This window comes from Mangifera indica, chromosome 20 (genome assembly GCF_011075055.1).
Source record: "Mangifera indica cultivar Alphonso chromosome 20, CATAS_Mindica_2.1, whole genome shotgun sequence".
NCBI lineage: Eukaryota > Viridiplantae > Streptophyta > Magnoliopsida > Sapindales > Anacardiaceae > Mangifera > Mangifera indica.
In genome coordinates this window covers 8,236,150-8,256,686 of record NC_058156.1, presented here as the reverse complement: position 1 = coordinate 8,256,686, position 20,537 = coordinate 8,236,150, and the positions used below count along the sequence as shown (strand labels likewise).

The following is a 20,537-nucleotide window of genomic DNA, read 5'->3' as shown; positions in this document are numbered from 1 at the left end:
ACCTCGCATTAGATCCCGATGAGGAACTGGTGTCCTTGCACATGCTGTTAGAATAGTATTGTTAAGTTATTAGATAAGCGTTTAGATTGCACTTTTTAGACTAACTATTTGAGCCACCACCTCTAGGGGCATGTGAGGTTGCCCCCAACCAATGTTTCAAGCTAGTCTTCCATGAGTGACAACTACGACAAATTATGATAGAACATCTTTGCTAGTACGGTTGATAGTATAGATCTATTAATCCTTGTTCTGTGAGATAACATTGAAACAAAAATTCACATGCACTAGGAAAAAGAAAAGAAATGTTGTGTCTACGGAAACAAACGAGCATATGTCAAGGGTCTTTCCTCTAGCACCAATTATTAGTCTATGTTCACAGTGTTGTTATTATCTTAATAATGCAAGATCGCATAGTAAGTAGAAAATAATAGTAATGCTAAGTGTCTTGAAGTGAATATCAGAAATTATTCAGTATTTATAATAGTGAAAGCTAGAATTACATATGTTTAGGATAATGAAATGGTCATGACATAACATGTGTTGTCATAGTCTTAATATTGTAGGAGAACAATTACATTTAAATTTTGATTACCAAATTTGAAGGGGATAATTCTTTGATTATAAGAAACACTTGTTTAATATTAGATTATTGTTGCAATCGTGACAAATTTGGCCTTTATTTTATATTTTGTGGCTTTTATAAGATAAGACATCCCGCTCGAAGCTTGTCTTGTAAATTGAGAGTTGAACTGTTTATTCGTTGATCGCTAATTGTTATTGGCTTGTATACGTAAATCAACTTTAAGGAGGAATTTTGACTACAAAACATTAACATAGAGTAACGTCAAGAACCGCCCCATTTCATTGTGGACATGTTCCTTGTTTTTTGGGTGTCTTTCATCCGTCCATATCATTGATAAGTAATTCATAATGTAAAGGATAACCAGGGTCACTTACTAGTCACCACATATCTTGTTATAAATTACTTTCCCCTATTAATCTTCTGCTTAGATCTTATCTCTTACATTAAGTTTTTCTATTATACATTAATTCAATAAAATTATACGTACATATTTTTAAATATACAAATAGATATATAGATGATATATCATTATGTGATTAAATGATTTTAAATTAAAAATAAAGTACATCCAATTATATGATGACACATCATTTATATACTCAATCATACATTCAGATACGTGTATGCATAACATTACTTACATCCGTTTACCCGGTGTGCAAGATCACATATCCAGTTATTTCGTCTTGTCTCTCTCAATCAGATTCAAACTCTTCATTCCCCTTTTTAAGATCATTCTCTGAGTATGTTTTTCATATCGTCTGTTGAAATCCGTCTGTATGAACGCTTCGTGACATTTCTAAACTTCTTCAAGACGATATCAGCTGCCCAAAATTTCATAAGATTACTGTGTGTAATGGGATACACATACTCAAGAAGCAATCACGTTGTTCGTCTATTCCACCATAATAATTATTATGTTTCCAACTAGTTGCACCAGGCAACAAACTAAGCCGTCAAAGGCGTTTGGTTCAAAAATAATATTTTATTATCAAATATAAAAAATTATTACAACTACAAATTTTGTTAAAGATTATTAGATATAAATTATTATTATGTTTGATAAAAATTAATAAACATAAATAATTATTATGTTTAATTAGAAATAATAAAAAAATATTAAGATATTATTTTACTTAAATACTTTTGAGTATAATTGTTTTAAAATATATTTCATATTAATTATTATATCAATTAAAAGTGGAGGTATTTTAGTCTTAAAAAATTAATAAGTAAAAATAAAATTACTTTATCAATTTTTTAGTATTTAAAACGGAAATATTAGTTATCATATCATTATTGATACTAAAAGATTAATATAATCGTATCGATAAACTAAACAAGATAATATAAATAATAAAAGATAAATTATCAAAGTAACTTTTATTTACTATTAACTAAACTGCTGTTAAATTCATATGTTGACACTAAAAAAGATATCTTTACAAATTTGAAATCATCAAAAGTATTGACTCTTCTACCTGCAACAAAAGTCTTCATTCCCCTTTCAAACTACATAATGCTTTGAAAGGTCAATTAACCATATATTATATACATAAATCAAAGAAGAAAAAATGATTTATTTAGACAAGAAACATTCATATTAATTCAATGGAATGATGTTATTTTAAGAAATCTCAAGTTGGGCAATTGTTGACTGGTCCTCCACAAAAGGCCAAACACAAATAATAAAATAATAAAATTATATATATTGATTTTGAATACATAAATTGATATATATTTAATACATATCATCAAGTGATTATAAATTTTAAATTAAAGATAAAGTAACATGTAATTGTATTATGATATACATTAAATATGTAGCCATTTATTTACTCAAAATAGGTATACATAATATTACTCATAATAAAAACCCCACAACTTCATTTCTGCAGCAAGAGACTGATTCATACAGCATTTTTCTACAAAATTTCAAACTTACAATAAGATTTTACGTATTAATAAAACTATATGTACACACTTTTAAATATAAAATTAGATTTACAGATAATTTGTCATCATGTGATTGAATAATTTTAAATGAATGATAAAATAACACTCAATTACATTATAACATATCATTTGTATAAACAATTGTATACTAAAAAATATGTATGCATAACCCCTAAGGATTAGCAATACTGATGAAACATTAAAATTTCTAAGAAAAAAATCTAAATTCAAGTCTCTGTTATATTTGTAAAACTTTGACTTATCTCGTACCGTGGCAAAACTCAAACATTTTTTCTTTACTGATTATCCAATCTTTTGATAAAAGTAAATTGTCTGTGGCAAAGTAGCAATGAGATATTGCTGTCACAACTCTTTCAATAAAGTCTTTTTTTCTGATATAGTTCTTATAATTCTGCTTAGCTTCTACCAATGTAATTGTCTAACAGGTAATTTTTCTCTCCCTTAACTGCCATGTTTGACCTCCACGATTTTAATATAATCAAAGTATTATTTAGGGCTGCAGGGATCGATTTCACTTCAGAAATAGTGAGCAAAGAAAAAAACTTTCAACGGGGTCAGTGCTGACAGGCCCATTCGAAACAAATCCTGGAAAATAACTTGGTTTTCCATGGATAAAAGCCATTATTTCAAAGAAATCTTCAAAATGAAATCATTTTGTATCTTAAATCTAAATTATTCCACTCCCTAAAATTTAATCTTTTCAATCCATTTTTTCAGAAAAAAAAAAGAAGAAAGTCTCAAACATATAATATGATATTAATGAAATACGATACATATCATCAGGTATATTGAATTAATATAATACAATGAATGTATCATATGATATAATACATATAACCGATATAAATTAATACATTTTTTAGAGAAAATGATAATATAGTCGGAGTGTATATAAAAAATTTTAAAGTATTAAAAGTGTTTGTGATATTTTCTAAAATGAAGACTTTGTCAATAAAATTTATTATTATTATTATTATTATTTTATGTTTTAAAAGACATATTCTACAATGCAATACAATACACGATATAGAAAATTAAATTTTTAATACATGATATGTGATATATATATAAATTTTGACTTACCTAGTTTAATAATTGTGAGATCAGTCATTGGATCTAGGGTTTAATCTACTAGTGTGGTTAATTCCGCAGCTAAGGGACAACAGTCTGACTCAAGTGAGACTCTTTGACTTACCTAGTTTTGTAATTATGAGCTCAGTTATTAGATTTAGAGTTTAACCTATTTGGTATGGTCGGTTCCACACCAAAGAGATGACAGTTATATTGACTAATCTGGTTCAATAGTTATAAGATCACTCATTAAATTTAGAGTTTAACCTACGTGGTCAGTTCTACACCAAAAGAACAACAGTCTAGCTCAAGTGGGTATTTCTGGTTTTATATATATATATAATCTTTCTTCAATCTTCTCATCGTATTTCAATCCAATATTAATTGGAAGAAGTTCATGAAGCTCATTGTTAAACTGGCTTCGCTTATGAATGGCTTAAAAGCAAGAACATGTGCACCAATTGTCAGCCAAGCCATGTTGATGAAAGTGCCCTAAATATATATATTAGATAATTAGATAAGAGAGGTCTACAAGTAATTACACCATTGCTTAGATGGAAACAAGAGAGATCTGATCAATGAAAGTCAACCACAACAGCAGCACTTGGAAATTTGGTCTTTCAACTCAGCACTCTACTGGATCCACAAGGACCAAATTACCCCACCAACTTTCAGGTTATAACAAACAAACCCGCATAACAAATTAACATGTAACACCTAGCTTATTGTCAAAATACTATCCGTTTATTTTCAAGCAAGTAAAAGATAGATCCGATAACAATATCGGGTCATAGATGTACAAATTCCTTTTAACAGTTTAGATGCTTCTCAATAATCTGCCTTGTACTTATAATTAATGCATACTTTTGCATAATGATGGATATAAACCGAGCTAGTCCAAATGCCTCTTGGTGCAAGTTTATCTTGAATAAAAAATAGTTCAGTTTAAATTTTTTGAACCAACATTAAGGGTGGTTCAATTTTGACTTGAATGAAAATGATTTAGTTCAACTCTGGTTCAAGTTTGATTTGGATTTATAGGTCAAATCTATGACTCGAATGTATGACTCAGATTTATAATTCAAATTTGTAATTTATTAACAAAACAATATCATTTCGTTATTACTTAATATAATTTGAATCAAATCACAATCTAATTTTGAATCAAATCAAGTCCTCTTTCTGATTCGTCAGTCAAACCAAGCCGAACTCTCTCTAGTTTAAGTTTAGGTCAATTTCAAAATAAGTTGAACTTTTTAACTTGAACTCGATTCAAATTCATACTAAACAAATTTTAATTGAATCAAACCAAGTAAAGTTGGCTTTCAAGCCCGAGCTAGCTCGGTTTGGGTCTAACCCTACTTTTGCAAACTCTTGGTACTTTATTTTCATGTGAAGTTTAGGAAATTTAGTGAGGCGGTGATGTGATTGCAATCTATAAAAATAAAAGGGTAACATTGTCATTTCAATAGAATAATCGTGAGCCTTAGCTTCATCACCACAGGATGCTTGAGCCCATATTAATAACTAATTAGACTCCATACCTGCTTTCATTAATAATCAGACGCAATTCAACTAATACCTCTTCTTCTGCTCTTGTTACTATCTTTCTCACCATTCAAATCATGAAATTTCTCAATCCCAAATTCCCATTTTTAGTCTTCTTGATCATACTTGCAGCCTGCCAAATTTCAAGCAGTCGACATCTCCACAGAACGACTAGTGAAGAAGCCTCAACAGACTCCCACTCAACGTTTTCATGGCATTTTTCTGCAAAAGCTCCTGAAAGCTCCAGCAAAGAAGCAACCGACCCTCTTTACGGAGCTTCTTATCGAACAGTTCCAGGGGGACCGAACCCGCTACATAATTAAATCTAGTCTTTTTACATTAGTTAGTTACAAAGATTAAGTTTTTGCTGTCTTAAAGTACAGTTCTTTTAGTTTGTTTTGTTAAAGATTTATAATAAATATAGCTGGAAAGGGTTGCAAGTTATTGAAGTTTTGTAATTTTATTTTGAATGAATGTTATCAGATCATGTAACCTTTTTTTATTTTTTCAGGCTAGACTGCAATACCAAATGGGAATGTGTTAGTTAATGGATAATTAATTTTTTCTTTTTTTTTTTTAAAGAAACCTTACTGCCAGCAGAGTGTTTAATACTAGAAGCACATAAAATACGTATTTAATATGTTTTGAATTTAAAAATTTATAATAATATATTTAAAATACAAATTAAACAGGAGTGCAAGTAATTTATTTTTTTACTAAGTAGGTTAAGAATAATAGATTTTGGAATGCAACTTCCATAATTTAAAAATAGTAAAAGGGGTCTTGGAAGACGAATGATTTAAAATATAAATGAGAAGTTGAAGGGCCTTTTAGACATAGAATTGTCAAAATTGCCATCAGTCTGACGTCTGATATACCAACAAGCAGACAATGAGATCAATGAAGGCACCCTGATAAGAAAATTTCTCTGACCCATAGATTAAGGTGATAGTTACTTTGTATTCCAAGTAGCGTGACAGATTATAGTTCAACACAATTTTATCAATACATTACTTTACAAAATATGTATGATATGATATTATATGTTTACAAGTGGAAAACAATGTATACCTTAAGGTGATTCGAATTAATATGATATAATTGACATATTATACTATAAGATATGATGCATATTATTAATACAAATCAATACATTTTTTAAAGAAAATGAAAATATAGTAGGAATGTGTATAAGAAATGGCAAAAGACTTATTCCCACCTAAGGTTTATTGAACCCCAAACTAATACTTGTCAAGTGTTAAAAACTCAAACTTCCACTCATAAATGGTTAAAATTAACATAATCAGTTAGTTTTAAGAGTAAAATCGTCATTTAACGAGTAGTATATTAAAAATAACAAAATTTTATTCATTTCTTCTCTAGGTTTAAAAAACTAAAATTTGTCTCTAAGATTAAACTTTGAAATCTTACATTTTCTCTTTATTAGGGTTTTATTTCTTCCTCTAGCTACCTTCTCCTCCAATGACCTCTTCTCCTTTGTCGTCGCATGAAGTGTCTTCGTTGATAACAAAGATGATTTATCTTCATCAGAAATGAAGAGGTCGGCTCAGAGGTCACCAGGGGAAGAAAGTTGTCGAAGGGAGGTCATTGGAGGAAGAAATGGAAATTTAACAGGGAAAAAATATTTTAAAATTTAATCATAAAAAGAAATTATTAGTTTTCTAAATATAAGGAGAAATGAATAAAATTTTATTATTTTTAATATATTACTCATTAAATAACGATTTTGTCTCTAAAACTAACTCTATTAGTTTTAACTGCTCATACGTGAAAGTTTAAATTTTTAATACTTAACGGATACCAATTTAAGGATTTAATAAACATTGGGTTGGAATAAGTCCTTTGGCTCTATAAGAAATTTTGAATTATCAATAATGTTTCTGATATTTTTTAAAATGATAATATGTCAATTAAAAATTTTTATTATTTTATTATATTATTTTTTAAAAAAATATATCTTACCATACCATACACAATATCAAAAATTTGATTTTCAATACACTATACGATATACGATTTGGCTACCATGGTCAACACCACCTTAATTTATAGTAACAGTACGAGCAGATAATTTCCCAATAATAAATTTAGTAATAGTTTGATTGCTAAAAAAATAAGATTTCAAATATGAAAGTAAAGGTTCAAATTTCCTCACTGTCTTTTCAATAGATTAATGCTGAGTCTTAGCTCCATCACCGCAGGTTGCTTGAGCCCATCTTAATAACTAATTAGACACCATACCTGCTTTCATTAATGACCAAACTCATCCAATTAAGCCTCTTCTTCTGCTCTTGTTAACATCTTTCACCCTGTTTCTCAATTCTCACCATTAAAATCATGAAAATTCCCAATCCCAAATTCCCATTTTGAGTCTTCTTGATCATACCTGCAGCCTGCCAACTTTCAAGTAGTCGATATCTCCACAGAACAACTACTGAAGAAACCTCAACAGGCTTCCACCCATCTTTTTCATGGCATTTATTTGCAAAAGCTCCTGAAAGTTCCAGCAAAGCTGCAGCCAACCCTTTTAGGTGTATAAAACTCTAGATTAAGTGATCTATTCTATAATTATTATATCAAAATTAATTTAATATTAAAATACCATTAGAGGGAATTGTTCATGCTCAAATAATAAACAAAATGGTCAGATGAAAAAACAAGGTGTATAAAAGAGTTTTATGGTTCTCCGCCGACTGCATCGTTAAATCTTCTCTCATGGTACACGAGTTCAAAAATAATAAAGGGGTCTTGGAAGGCGAAGGACTTTTTAGATATAGAACTGTCAATTGCCTTCAGTCTGACGTCCGAGAGGCAATGAAATAAATGATGGCCCCCTGATGAGAAAATTTTCTCCGAATCATAGATTAAGGTTACACTTTGTCTTCCAAGTGATGTAACAGATTATATGTCAACACCATCTTAATTTATGATAATAGGATAAGTAGAAAAACTTTGCAATAATGTTGAATTTTACTCAAATAAACTTAAATTCAAGCACAAACTCGATTCGAACAAATTGAAAACAAATTTGACTCAAATAAACTTATATGAGAATATGTGAATTTAATATTTTCGAACTCAAATTCGAGCTCAAACTTTAAAGTTGTTCAGCTCGTAAAGGTCACAAAGTTTGAAAAAGTCGATACAAATCAACTAAAAACATCTTTTTGACTAATATGAATTAAAACGAAATTGTTTTAATATCAAACCAAATTCAAAACTTGAACTCAAATCGAACTTGAACTCAATTCCTCTCAAACAAGTCAAACTCGAACAACTTTGAAGCTAGCTTGAGCTTTACTCCACTAAAACGAGTTTGAACTCAATTCAGCTTAAATCCATCCCTACTTCCTAGTAATCAATCTAGTATTAGACATATATTACCACGTTAACAAATTGAGATCTCAGTTTTCGAACAAATAATATTTCTGATACTAGAAAAGGAAAGCAAGGAAGAAATCTAGATATGCCATACTTTGGTAGACACCATTTTCCTGGCAAATGTTGTGTCTAAATAATCATATAAAATATGTAATATTTCGTAAAACATAACATGAATTAACCAGACAGACCAAAATTCAGGGCTACCGTAGTCGACCGAATCGACATGTACTAGAAGACAAATGCAGAATTTATTGTTAACAAAGACCCATCCGTATTTGTTGGACAGGTAAACTTAAAATACAGTAACCAGACCCACAATTTCCATACGAGGTTTCACAAATATGATAGAGACTCGAACTCAGACCTTCAATTTAGAAGTTCTAATGTTTCATCAGTTTTGCTAACTTACATCCATTTATTTTCATCACTAGGTAAGGTAAATCTAAAAGTACTTGAAAGCTATTGTAAATTCGGCCCACAAGATACTATGGAAATTGATTGAAGGGAATTGGAATAGAAAAAATAATAGAACTTCTGAACGAAAATAATTAAAAAGATAAGTTTCAGCAATGAGGCCAGTGATAAAATTACCAAGAAAATTCTATACTGTATTATATCTGAGAAGATTCTATATGATCAGACTCCAAAGTCAGAAACATACAATTCCCTTTCAAGCAAGGGATTGAAGATTCTAGACAGAAAAGTTAAAAGTAAATTTTAACCACTCCCAATAAGTTTGAACTAAAGAAGACGTAGGTGTAATCAAGCAATTGTAAGCCATGAGAAATTCTTACCACATCAGAGCAATTCACTTGATATCTTAGTGCTATCTCAGATGATCCTTATCTACATAAAGGCACAACTTGCTATAAGGAGCTTGACGACCAAGTCAAAATATGAGCATGTCCAAATGGGCAGTCCAACAAACTATTTATATGGCCTCAAGTTTTAAGAGCCATTTAGATTTTGAAAAAGCTCTGGAAGATGTGCATTGGTCAGCTTGGTTCTCTTGCTGATCTCATGCTTCTTCTTCTTGGGCTTGGCTTTGGTGGAAATGCCCTGGACCTGTGCTGCAGCCCTCCTCTGGGCAGTATTGGTAGCAGGCTTCATGCCATTCTTTGCAAGATCCTTCTCAATATCTAGCATGTCACGAGGTAATTCAATCTCTCGGAAAAGTTGCTTAAGGTCATCATCCACCTTGATTGGCACCCTAGGGTCATTAGGGTAGGCTATGTCTTCTTGTGAATCAAAATTTGACAATAGCCAAATCTGGCCCGCAGCTTTTAAAGCCTAACAAAAGAAAATGACTTTGAACTTGAATAGCATAAAATATTTTAAAATCAAATACTCTGCCCACCAAGCAAGCACTACAAAATGCAGTATCACAAAATGCAATTTGGAATGTGCTCTGTCTTTCTCACTCACTTTGATAAGCAACTCCTGTGCTAAAGCTGCTGTATGAAAACTTCAATCAAGAACTATATGCACGTAATCCAGTCATTATAGGTGAACAAAAACCTATTTGCAAGAAATAAAAGAAAAGAGGTTTACAAAAGCAAGAACCAGAGAGAAAGAGAGATACAAACACCACATAAGAAAGAAAAATCATATTGATATTCATAATGACTCCGTTTGCAGGGCTCCAGATTTAAAATTACCGCCATCCAAGCAGAAGTCAATCTAAAGATTTCAAAGCTTCTATCAAATTCTCCGATAATCTCTAAAAAAAATAAAGGCCAAATTTCATGTGTTCCATTAAAAGAAACCTATCTCATTTTATAATGACTGTTAACCTTTGTCCTTCAAAACGCAATCAGGCAGGATGAGCTTACAATTCCATCAAATTAACCTAAGCATCCATAGATAAAAGAACAATGATGCATCTACCATTTGTAAGCATCTCATCATATTCCATGGTATCAATCACCAGTCAGCCTTGGTTGCAGGATGCACCATAATGATGATAAACATCCATTTCTCACAAAGAAACAAATATAAAAGGTCCATTTGAAGCTTCATGACAGATGAAGCTTCTTCTCAGAAGTTTGCATGCACCAAACTTAAGTGCACCTACATAAATTGTGAGAATGATGACGAAATAACAGAAGAGAGAGAACAAATTTTGATATACCTGTAAATCCTCAATCACAGTTGTGTATGCATCTTTAAGATCAATGACAGCGATTCCCTCTGGAAATTTTCGAATTAAGACAAGTAGTTCATTCTTGTCCTTCACATCATGTTTGGACTATACAAAAATATTAAAAAAAAATGTCATCTTCTAGGGAAGCAGAAGAAAGTCAGTAATCATCACAAAAATTAAAAAACTTGACCAGAGATTCCAAAATAACCCAAGCCACAGGGGTTTGCATGTGCACAGATTTCACAGTTACCTTGTAGGAGAAGCGTCTCCCATCATAGTGGACTTTTGGGTTGTTCCTCAAGCTGTCAAAAACAGCTTTGTTGGCTTTTGCATCAACATAACATGCTTCATTAATTTGCTCAGGTGTAAAGGCTTGTCTTGTCTGTAAAAATTCAAAATCAACTCATGAGAGGGTTTTAACTTCTCAAGTGGTCACAGCAAAGTTGAGCTTTAGCATTTCCTCCTTAACATTTAAAAATTCACACGAAAGGATGAACACACAATGCAGAGGAAGATAGCCTATGGAAAAGAGAAGATGGAGGGATTATTTTTTAATATGATATAAAATATACTACACTCAACAACTGTTGTATGTTTTCCTTTGAATCTAAATTCTTTACAACAGATCCTAAACATACTTCATGATCCACCAAAATCCTTCCATTATTTCAAAGTGTCCATGCCACACATACTGAATGCCATGTTTCAGGACTTTCTTTGACAGGAAATTGATAAATATTTAGGCATTAGTGCCACTATAAAACAAATATACTGAGACAATTATAAACCATCGAACATTCTTGTTTACTTTCTCTCCCAACCACTAGATAAATCAACTATGAATCAAACAGTCACCAGCTAGAATTGATACAATCTTCCAGCAGCATTTGCAACAAACTCTAATAATTTCCACATATGTCAAAGATTCCTTAACATTTTAAAACCTAAGGAGCCAACTACTATGGAATACTGCCACACTTCCAACTGTCCACAAAGTGCCCCTAAAAGTTCAAGGCAAAAAAAGTCTTAATCCAAACAGGGCTAATGTTATCCCACTAAAATTACTGTATCATATAAACCCATTCCACCACCAATAACCTCCTAAGAGTATTTTTCCACTTCATAAAACTCTTTGGCTATGAACTAAAGTAATCATATTTACGAGTCTCAACAACCATATGGACCATCAAAATACGAAACCATAACCTGTAATTGTTAACCACATGCACTGCTGATACAATAGCTATTAGAAACTCTAAATATATAGCACATTCAATTAAAGTACTTGCATTATGAACTAGAAAAAGAAATAAGTTAGAGTAGAACCTCCAAGAGAAGGTCAATAACACGCTTAATCTGAGCCCCAACAGGGGCTTTTCGGATGCTATTAATATGTTGAAGTCTCTCTGTATCATTTGAAAATTTGACAGCAGGAGCAGGAGTCCTTGGCAGAGGTGATGCCGCTACAGGCGGGGCCCTAGAGGATGATGTCTTTGAAGATTTGGCAGCAATGTTTGCAAGAGTTGCCTGACACTTCTCTTGTTGCTTCTTGAATTTATCCAATTGTTCGTTTAAAAACATCTTGAAAAATTAAAACTTGTTTGATGAAAATCCAATCAGTTCTAAAGCTGAAAATTTCGTGCTCCTAAACCTAAATGCACTTAAAACGTACAAAAATCCAGGAAAATTTGAATAATGTAATAATTAATATTCACAATCTACAATCTTTTTTGTAGATTAGCTTGAGGTCACTTGCAAAACGAAAAAAATAGAACTTTATACTAGCTAATCAAGCAACCTAAAACGTAGATGAGTTGCACGATTCTTTCTCTTCGTAGAACTAACAAGCAAAATTATGAAAACAAACTTCTTAAAAGGAGGTCTCAGATGCTTTGGATTTGCGATGAATCCAAAATTATTAAAAAGAGAATTTCAGAGAATTGGTGCGAGGAGAGAGAGAGAGAGAGAGAGAGAGAGAGAGACATAGGAATGTTCGCGACAACAGCGACGAAATTGGGAATTTTGGGACGCCGGTATGCGTATAAATACTTAACGAGACAATCAAGCCGAGGCCAATCAGGGCTCAGAATCAATATACCATCCTTGGGCTACCAATCAATCAGAGCAAAAGTGTGGTGAATTTAGAAATGGGTTTATTCCAATTTTATTTGCTAAAAAGAAGGGCTGCCAAAATGGGCGGGCACCAGCATTACCCATGAGTAACCCGTTTAATGGATTTTAAAATTTTAAGCGTATATCCGTTTTGGATTAGTATCTATAGATAATAAATTTGTATAGGTAGGTTGGATATACCCGTGGGTCACCCATTTTTTATTTATTTATTTTTTTTATTCCAACATCAAACTTATAATATACCTAATACAAATTTTATATATTTTATCTTTTTTTTGACATGAATAAACTGAAATCTACCGTAAAATTAAAAATTTGTTATATTGAAAACAAATTTAAAAAATATAAACATTAAAACATTTTATTATAAATATTTATTTCATGTTTAATACTAAAATTATTCAAATTTATAAAAAACATTTTTATAATTTGAGATAAATTTTCGTTCTTCTATAGATTACTTATGTATTTGAAGAGAAAAATATTAAAAATTAAGAAAAGAAATTATAAGAAATTAATATTAATGGATAACCTGCGGGTCAACCTGTATTCACCGGGCTGGGTATGGGTTTAGAAATCATTACCCATACCCATTTTCAATCTATAGCCGTTTTATCCACGCCCGTAACGACTTGGCCTGTCTATTTGATAGGTCTACTAAAAAGTGTGTTATGAGTACACATTTTTGGTTTGTTACACAAATAACGATGTGATTTTATATAATTAAGTTTTATTTATTATACAATAATAATTATTATGCAAAATAATTTTAAACAAACTTTTTCATACTGTATTTAATTAGATAATTTTAATGTGACAAAAAAAATTACATTATATAATTACAAATTATTACTTTAATTTATATTATTAATTTTATATAATTTGTTTGTAGGTATATATTTTTTATAATTATTTGAAAGTGATTTTAGTCCTTATTTAACTCTATCTTCATCCCCTATACGGGTTTTCTCTTTACAAAATTTTTCTCCAAATTTGAACTTACTTTTGCTTCTTTAAATTCATGATTTTCACATTATAATCTTCTAACAAACAAATATTTAAAATAAAACAAAAAGGTTAAAATGATTATGAAAATTTAGAGTTTCCATTATAAATGTAGGTTTAGGGTTTATATAAGATTTAATTCTGAAAATTAAAATAAAGTATGAATGTATTTAAAAATTAAAATGTTATTTTTAGTATTTTATAAAATTGAGGTTAAATTTATCATGACAGAAAAATTATTTTAAAAGGGGAGAGTTGATATCATTATATGATTGGATGATTTCGAATTAAATATAAAATAACACATAATAATATAATGATGTATCATCTGTATGTTCAAATTTTATCCTAAATATATACACATTGTATTATTTAATTTAAAAATACCTGTTTAGAAATATTTTCTAAATGGTTTAAAAACTTTCATCAATAATTATGATTCTAAATTCATTTTTTTCTATTAACATTTTTAGGTGAGACAAACATTTTTTTGAGCTCTTACATTAAAGGAAGAAAATAGCATAAACATATTGTGCACTCTGCATGGTTTTATAGTTTTTTTATGCATGTGATTTGGATAAAATAGCGAGAATTTAATTTAGGGAAATTAAAATAATTGCCCCAAAGATTAAGGGCTAAAACGAAATTACCCCTAAATTTTGACACTAAACGAAAATGCCCCAAAATTGCGAAGAGACGAAAATGCCCCTCCACTCAAAATCGTCCAAAACCACGCGCACAACAGCCAAACACACGAAACTGAAAATTTTGAATACACGATTCGCGCACTCGGCAACTCCGATTTCATCTGGCGATTTTTCCGACGTCTTCCGGCAACGACGATGGACAAAAAGGTTAGTAAAAGAACCCTTGTCATCTCTTTATGCATTTCGTTTCACAATTTGAGCGATTTGATGCGAAATTTGGGTGTTTTGAGTTAGGGTTTACGGTTTGAAATTTTCGAAGAAAATGCTTGATTTCTTGCTGATTTTGATGAATTTTGTTAGGGCTTTTATGTTAGATTAGGTTTAGAGTTGATTGTTGTTGAAATGGAGTTTGAAAAACGAAGTTTGGAAGGTGAAATGTGGCCACACGAATTCGGCAGTCACCACGCGAATGGCGCAGTGACCACACGAATTCGTGTGGTCAGAATTCGTGTGGACGGGGAGGTGTTTTGAACTTTTCAAACTTGCTGGACTACACGGATTCGTGCGGTTGGGGGTGAAAATGCGTGTTTTCATCGTGTGGTAGGGCATAGCATAAATAGGAAAACGTTGTGGGCTGGCAAAATTGCGGTCAACCCCCCGAATTCGTGAGGTTGACTCACGAATTCGCGCGGTTGACGAGCGAATTCGCTTGGTGGACACGCGAATTCGTGTGGTGGGGCAAATTGCGATTTTCTAGAGTTATCCAGCATGCGTTTCCTCTTGTTGGAATCAGGGGGCAGAATGTAATTCTATTAAATTTTAGGACTGTTTTGATATTTTCCATATGAGATCAAATTGAAATTTAACCATCTTAAGGTTTTTTGACGTGTAGAATTCGAATTTGATATCTGTTTTTCCGAATAAGGCCTCTATGTATAGAATTGAATAATTTATTCTCTAAAATTTATAAAAATTTAATATAATTGTAATTTAATTTTCATATAGGGAGCTGTACAAAAGAGAAAAAGAGACGAAAGCAGAGATGAACTGCGATTCCCTCTCGAAAAGCACTTCAAGGCTTAAGTTACTACACGTGGATATAGAGATGTTAGAGCCGTGATAAAAAAATTATTAACAGAGAGACAATTACAAATGTTTCGATGTACATGTTTCGGACACTTCCTAGAGTTGAAGGATAGTCGATTTAGTGGGGTCCTAGTACATTCCTTCATCCTTCGAGCAGTAAATAAGGTGACTTCGGGAGAGGAGTTATGGTTTCAGGTTAATGACGTGGATGTCAGATTCAGTGCATATGAGTTTGCTATTATGACGGGCCTTCGATTCAGTCATTTGGTAGATATCGACCTCTACATTCCATCGAAGGCCACAAATCGGATCCTCCAGACATATTTTCACGGGTGTAAATCAGTTACATATGCTGATATGAGTCGTGTTTTCCAGCAGAGACCGTGGGGGGAGGATGACACTGATGCAGTTAAGTTAGCATTGTTGTTTTATCTTCACATGGGGTTGTTAGGGAGTGACTTGAGAAAAACAATTCCCCAGAAGATATTACAATTAGCTGATCATTTGAATGAGTTTAATGCATACCCATGGGGAGTACGAGTGTGGCAGATGACATATCGCTCTATATGCGATAACATCTCCTGAATTTCTATTGATTCCGGTCCGAAAAAGAAAAAGGAAAATCAGCTTAAGCAGTATGACATTATGGGATTTCCATTAGCGTTTCAGGTAATTATGATATTTATTAATTCAAACAAAAAATGAATGTTTAAAATAAAATTAGTTTAATATGATTGTAAATATATACAATAATCGATTTATATTGATATTGCAGTTTTGGATTTATGAGACGCTGGACTCGTTATTTCGATGGGTAGACGAGTCGTCGTATATTGGAGCCGCCCGGATGTTGAGATGGCACACGAAGGACATTCCGGGATGGGATTCTATCTCAGCTATCTTCACTGGAGATCCAGTAAGTACTAATTAATTAAATATTAACATATACTCTGAATATGACAATAATGAATACTGAAAATAAATATCTTGTAGGATGATGTTAATTTTCCATTAGATTTATCTCCTGTTGAGAGAGATACGGAGTGGTATGAGGATATCGTCTGATATACAGGGATATCGGATAGTCGATCTTCTTCGGCGTCAGGAGATGCACCATCGAGTCCTCGTGACGTCAATTCTCCGATCGTTGCTCCTCCTCCTGTTGATGCTTCTGTTCAGCCCCCTCCCACGTGCCCGATTAGCGACCCTATCGAGGAGCTTATATCACCGGGTCCCGGGCCTACGCCCCCTACCACTGAGCACATATCACCGGATCCCGTGCCTATGCCTCTTACCACTGAGCAGATATCAGATGATCCTCCTACCACTGGATCAGATTTCTCCATTCATCACTTTGATGCTGCATTGGCTCGATGGGGAAATTTTATCTTAGATCGACTTACTAGATTAGAGGCTAGGATGGAGGATAGGTTTAGAGTCATCGAGGGTAGGATGACTCTTATGGAGGATAGATTGAGTCGTATAGTGGATACGACGACTCGTACGGAGGTCAGACACTCTCATCACACAGATATTGTCGAACAGGTAAAAAAGTTAATATTTTATAAGATATTTCATCTATTTATATACGCAATCATATGTAATTTTATAATAATTGTAAATTATATTACAGCCTTCTCGGGACGATGGTGACAGACTACAGGGGTTTTCACATTCCCGTCTCTACCTGTTATCGATGTGAGTGTTAACTGCTTATAGTTTTTTAAGAATGTTACTTTTGAAATAAATTTTAATATGTTAAAATTATTACAGCGTCGGTTATTTGATGAGAGACCATCCCGAGAAGATATGATATTGACTGTTGATATCAGCGATTATATATCATCGCATGAGGTTTTCTTCTCTTCAATCTCTGGTTCTTCGATTGGAATATTCTGTTCAACCTTTCCATTAAATTCACTCCAGTCTGGAAAAGTTGCTTCGTCCCCATTAAGGAAATTCTTCTGCGCGATACAATGCATCAACGTTAACTTCATTTATATGTGCAAAATCCTCCTCTAAGAATTCTTGTTTCGGATTGATCTCGATATTTTGAATCTCTTCTACACCAATAGTTTGATTTTCTGGATAACTGCTCGACTCCCCACCTTGAAAATCTTCATTTGCTTGTTGAGTCTCATAAGTATCATCAGTAACTGTAGTTATAACAAAAACTGGAACACATTCTTTGAAGAGGTTAGATAGACCATTAAGAACCTCAACATCCTCATCATTCGAAATTTCTATCGGAGCACCTTCATCGAGATGTCTCGGTTTCATACTCAACTGAATGTTAAATATCCGTCGATCTATATTACACTTGTCGCTCACTATTTCGATTAATTCTTCGAATGATGTGTGTTCTGGAATTTTAATCAATTTCCTATTACCTCCAACATATTTTATAACATTATCACCCTTTTCTATCCAATTTCCCCCATATCTAATTGAAGCATATCCAGCCATTTACATTTATCCTACAATAAAATATATAATCAACATAAATAATACGACTGAAAATAATATTTACAGATGTCTATTACATAATTATACCTATTCTGTAATTCTATTATATATTGTAACTACTTAAATATATCATGTTTTGGCATTATCCTTTAAAAAATAATAATTTAATTTAAAAGGGTAGTTTTGCTATTTAAGAGGATATTTGGGGCATTTTTGTTTAAATACTTTAATATAAGGGTATTTTCGCTTAACTCCTAAAATTTGGAGCTAAATTGTATATTCCCTAAATCAAATATATAATCAACATAAATAATACGACTGAAAATAGTATTTACAGATATTTATTACACAATTATATCTATTTCATACTTCAATTTGACAAAATAATATTATTAAACATACCCTACTAATTTTTATTATTTTATTTATTACACACAACTACAATTTATTATATAAAATATCACATATAATTACATTATTAATAAAATAATAACGATTGAAGTAATATCATGTTATCCTATACTACTATAATATTTAAAGCATAACCTATCTAATTTTTATTATTTTACATATTACATATAACTATAATTTATTATATAAAATATCACATATAATTACATTATTAATAAAATAATAACGATTAAAGTAATGACATGGATAAATACCTCGTAATGACGAACTTTTCTCTTCACCCCCGAAATCTTGAACACGAACTTATTTTCTCTCTTCAGAAATCTCTCTCAGATATGTTAAAAATGAAGGAAGCTATGTGGTTTATATAGAAATAGAGGAAGAGTAGTTTTGGTATTATTTTGGGGCATTTTTGTTTAAATACTTTGATTTAAGGGTATTTACGCTTTAACCCCAAAATTTATGGTAAATTTGTTTATTACCCTTAAATAAAATAGTAATTTAAATTAGAAGGGTAGTTTTGGTATTTAAGGGGATATTTGGGGCATTTTCGTTTAAATACTTCAATTTAAGGGTATTTATGCTTTAATCCCAAAATTTGGGGTAAATTTTTTATTACCCCACAAAAAAGGGCATTTATTTTAATTTCCCTTTAATTTAAGAGATATTAATTAAAAAGACATTTTTTTGTGACCAACTTTCCAATTTCAAGAAGAAGAAAGAGCCTGAGCTGGTGCCCGATTCAAAATTCCATGAACGAGCTCTTTTTAATTCAACCTGAAAGTTTGGAGACAGTGAATCCCCAGTGGATGCAGGTTTGTATCCAGAGAGTATGGAAGACGGTGCATCTCATTGCCTTAATGCCGGACATAAAATAACACTTGCACACCACGGCCCTGCTGACATAGGCTTTCCATTGCATGAACAATCAATCAACCAAGATTGAGAAGCCTCTTGAACTCCAAGCTGTTTCTGAAGGGCAACCCCAACAGGTGGATAAAGATAAGTCAGAGGAGCAACATCAGCTGTTGGAAAATGAGAAGCTAGAGCGGCAAGCTCAGTAATTGGAAAATGAGAAGCCAGAGAGGCAGGCTCAGCAGATGGAAAATCGAAAAATGAATAACGAAATTCAGAGTCACTGCTTGTGTTCCCTTTTGGTGATTCTTGGTCGGATCCCTGCCTGGAATTTGCATTTAAGGCCCTTACAGTTGCAATCCGTGTTGATGACAATTTTGCAATCCAGGATTACTTCCAGCTTCAACAGCACATGTCTCAGACCCATACGGCCTGTAAATCGGACCTGCCAGATTTTGCCATAAGCAGCTCTTCTCGAACTGATGTTTCATTCCAGTTTTCTGTAGCAGAAAAACAAACTGATTCCCAGCACCAGTTGCCTGTTAATCCTTCATTGCTGCCTTAGGGAAATATAAGCTTATCAAGTTGTAGTAGCATTGCATCTCAACAACCATGCTTAGAAGGGAATAAGGAATTGACATTGAAAGGTTAACTCCTAAATTGAGGTAACCATGTTTTTCACAAGCCTTCATCTGGAGACACAATTTTCTTTATTAACCGGGAAATTTTGCTTGAATTGGTCAAACGGGCTCGAATTTAGATTTTTATCTTAAAAATTTTAATGTTTCACCAATTTTATTCCACCTACGAAGTTCTTAAATATTATTATCATTATGTGTTTAATTTATTGTAAATCATTTATTTTATTCTAACTAGCATGAGTACACAATGTGGGTGCCTATTAAGTTAAATAGTTGAAATTTTCACATGAGACAGTAGGGTTAGTTTGTCTGTTAGTTTGCATTACAATTTATTTATTTTTCTATTTTCAACACAAATATTTGTACTAATACAATATTTATTAACTAATATATTTATAATTGTTTTCAACATAATTTCATATTTTGAAAATATTATATACTGACTTTATTAAAAATACTATCAAATACATATTTCACTGTATACACAATTAAACTATTATTCAATCATTAATAACTCATTCTATTAAGCAAAAAATTCTTCACAAACTTATTAAGAGGGGATACTA

The 20,537-nt window shown here is 31.9% G+C and overlaps 1 protein-coding gene across 1 annotated transcript; it reads right to left on the bottom strand.

Moving 5' to 3' along the window:
• Positions 1–9,171: 9,171 nt before the first annotated feature.
• Positions 9,172–12,751, bottom strand: LOC123204878 (transcription initiation factor IIE subunit beta-like). The gene is made up of 4 exons (XM_044621686.1): positions 12,054–12,751; positions 10,978–11,109; positions 10,716–10,832; positions 9,172–9,874 (listed from the first exon to the last, which is right to left on the bottom strand). Exons 1-4 carry the CDS (start codon positions 12,306–12,308, stop codon positions 9,533–9,535), a joined length of 846 nt encoding a protein of 281 aa, XP_044477621.1. The 5' UTR covers positions 12,309–12,751; the 3' UTR covers positions 9,172–9,532.
• Between the last annotated feature and the right edge of the window lie 7,786 nt (positions 12,752–20,537).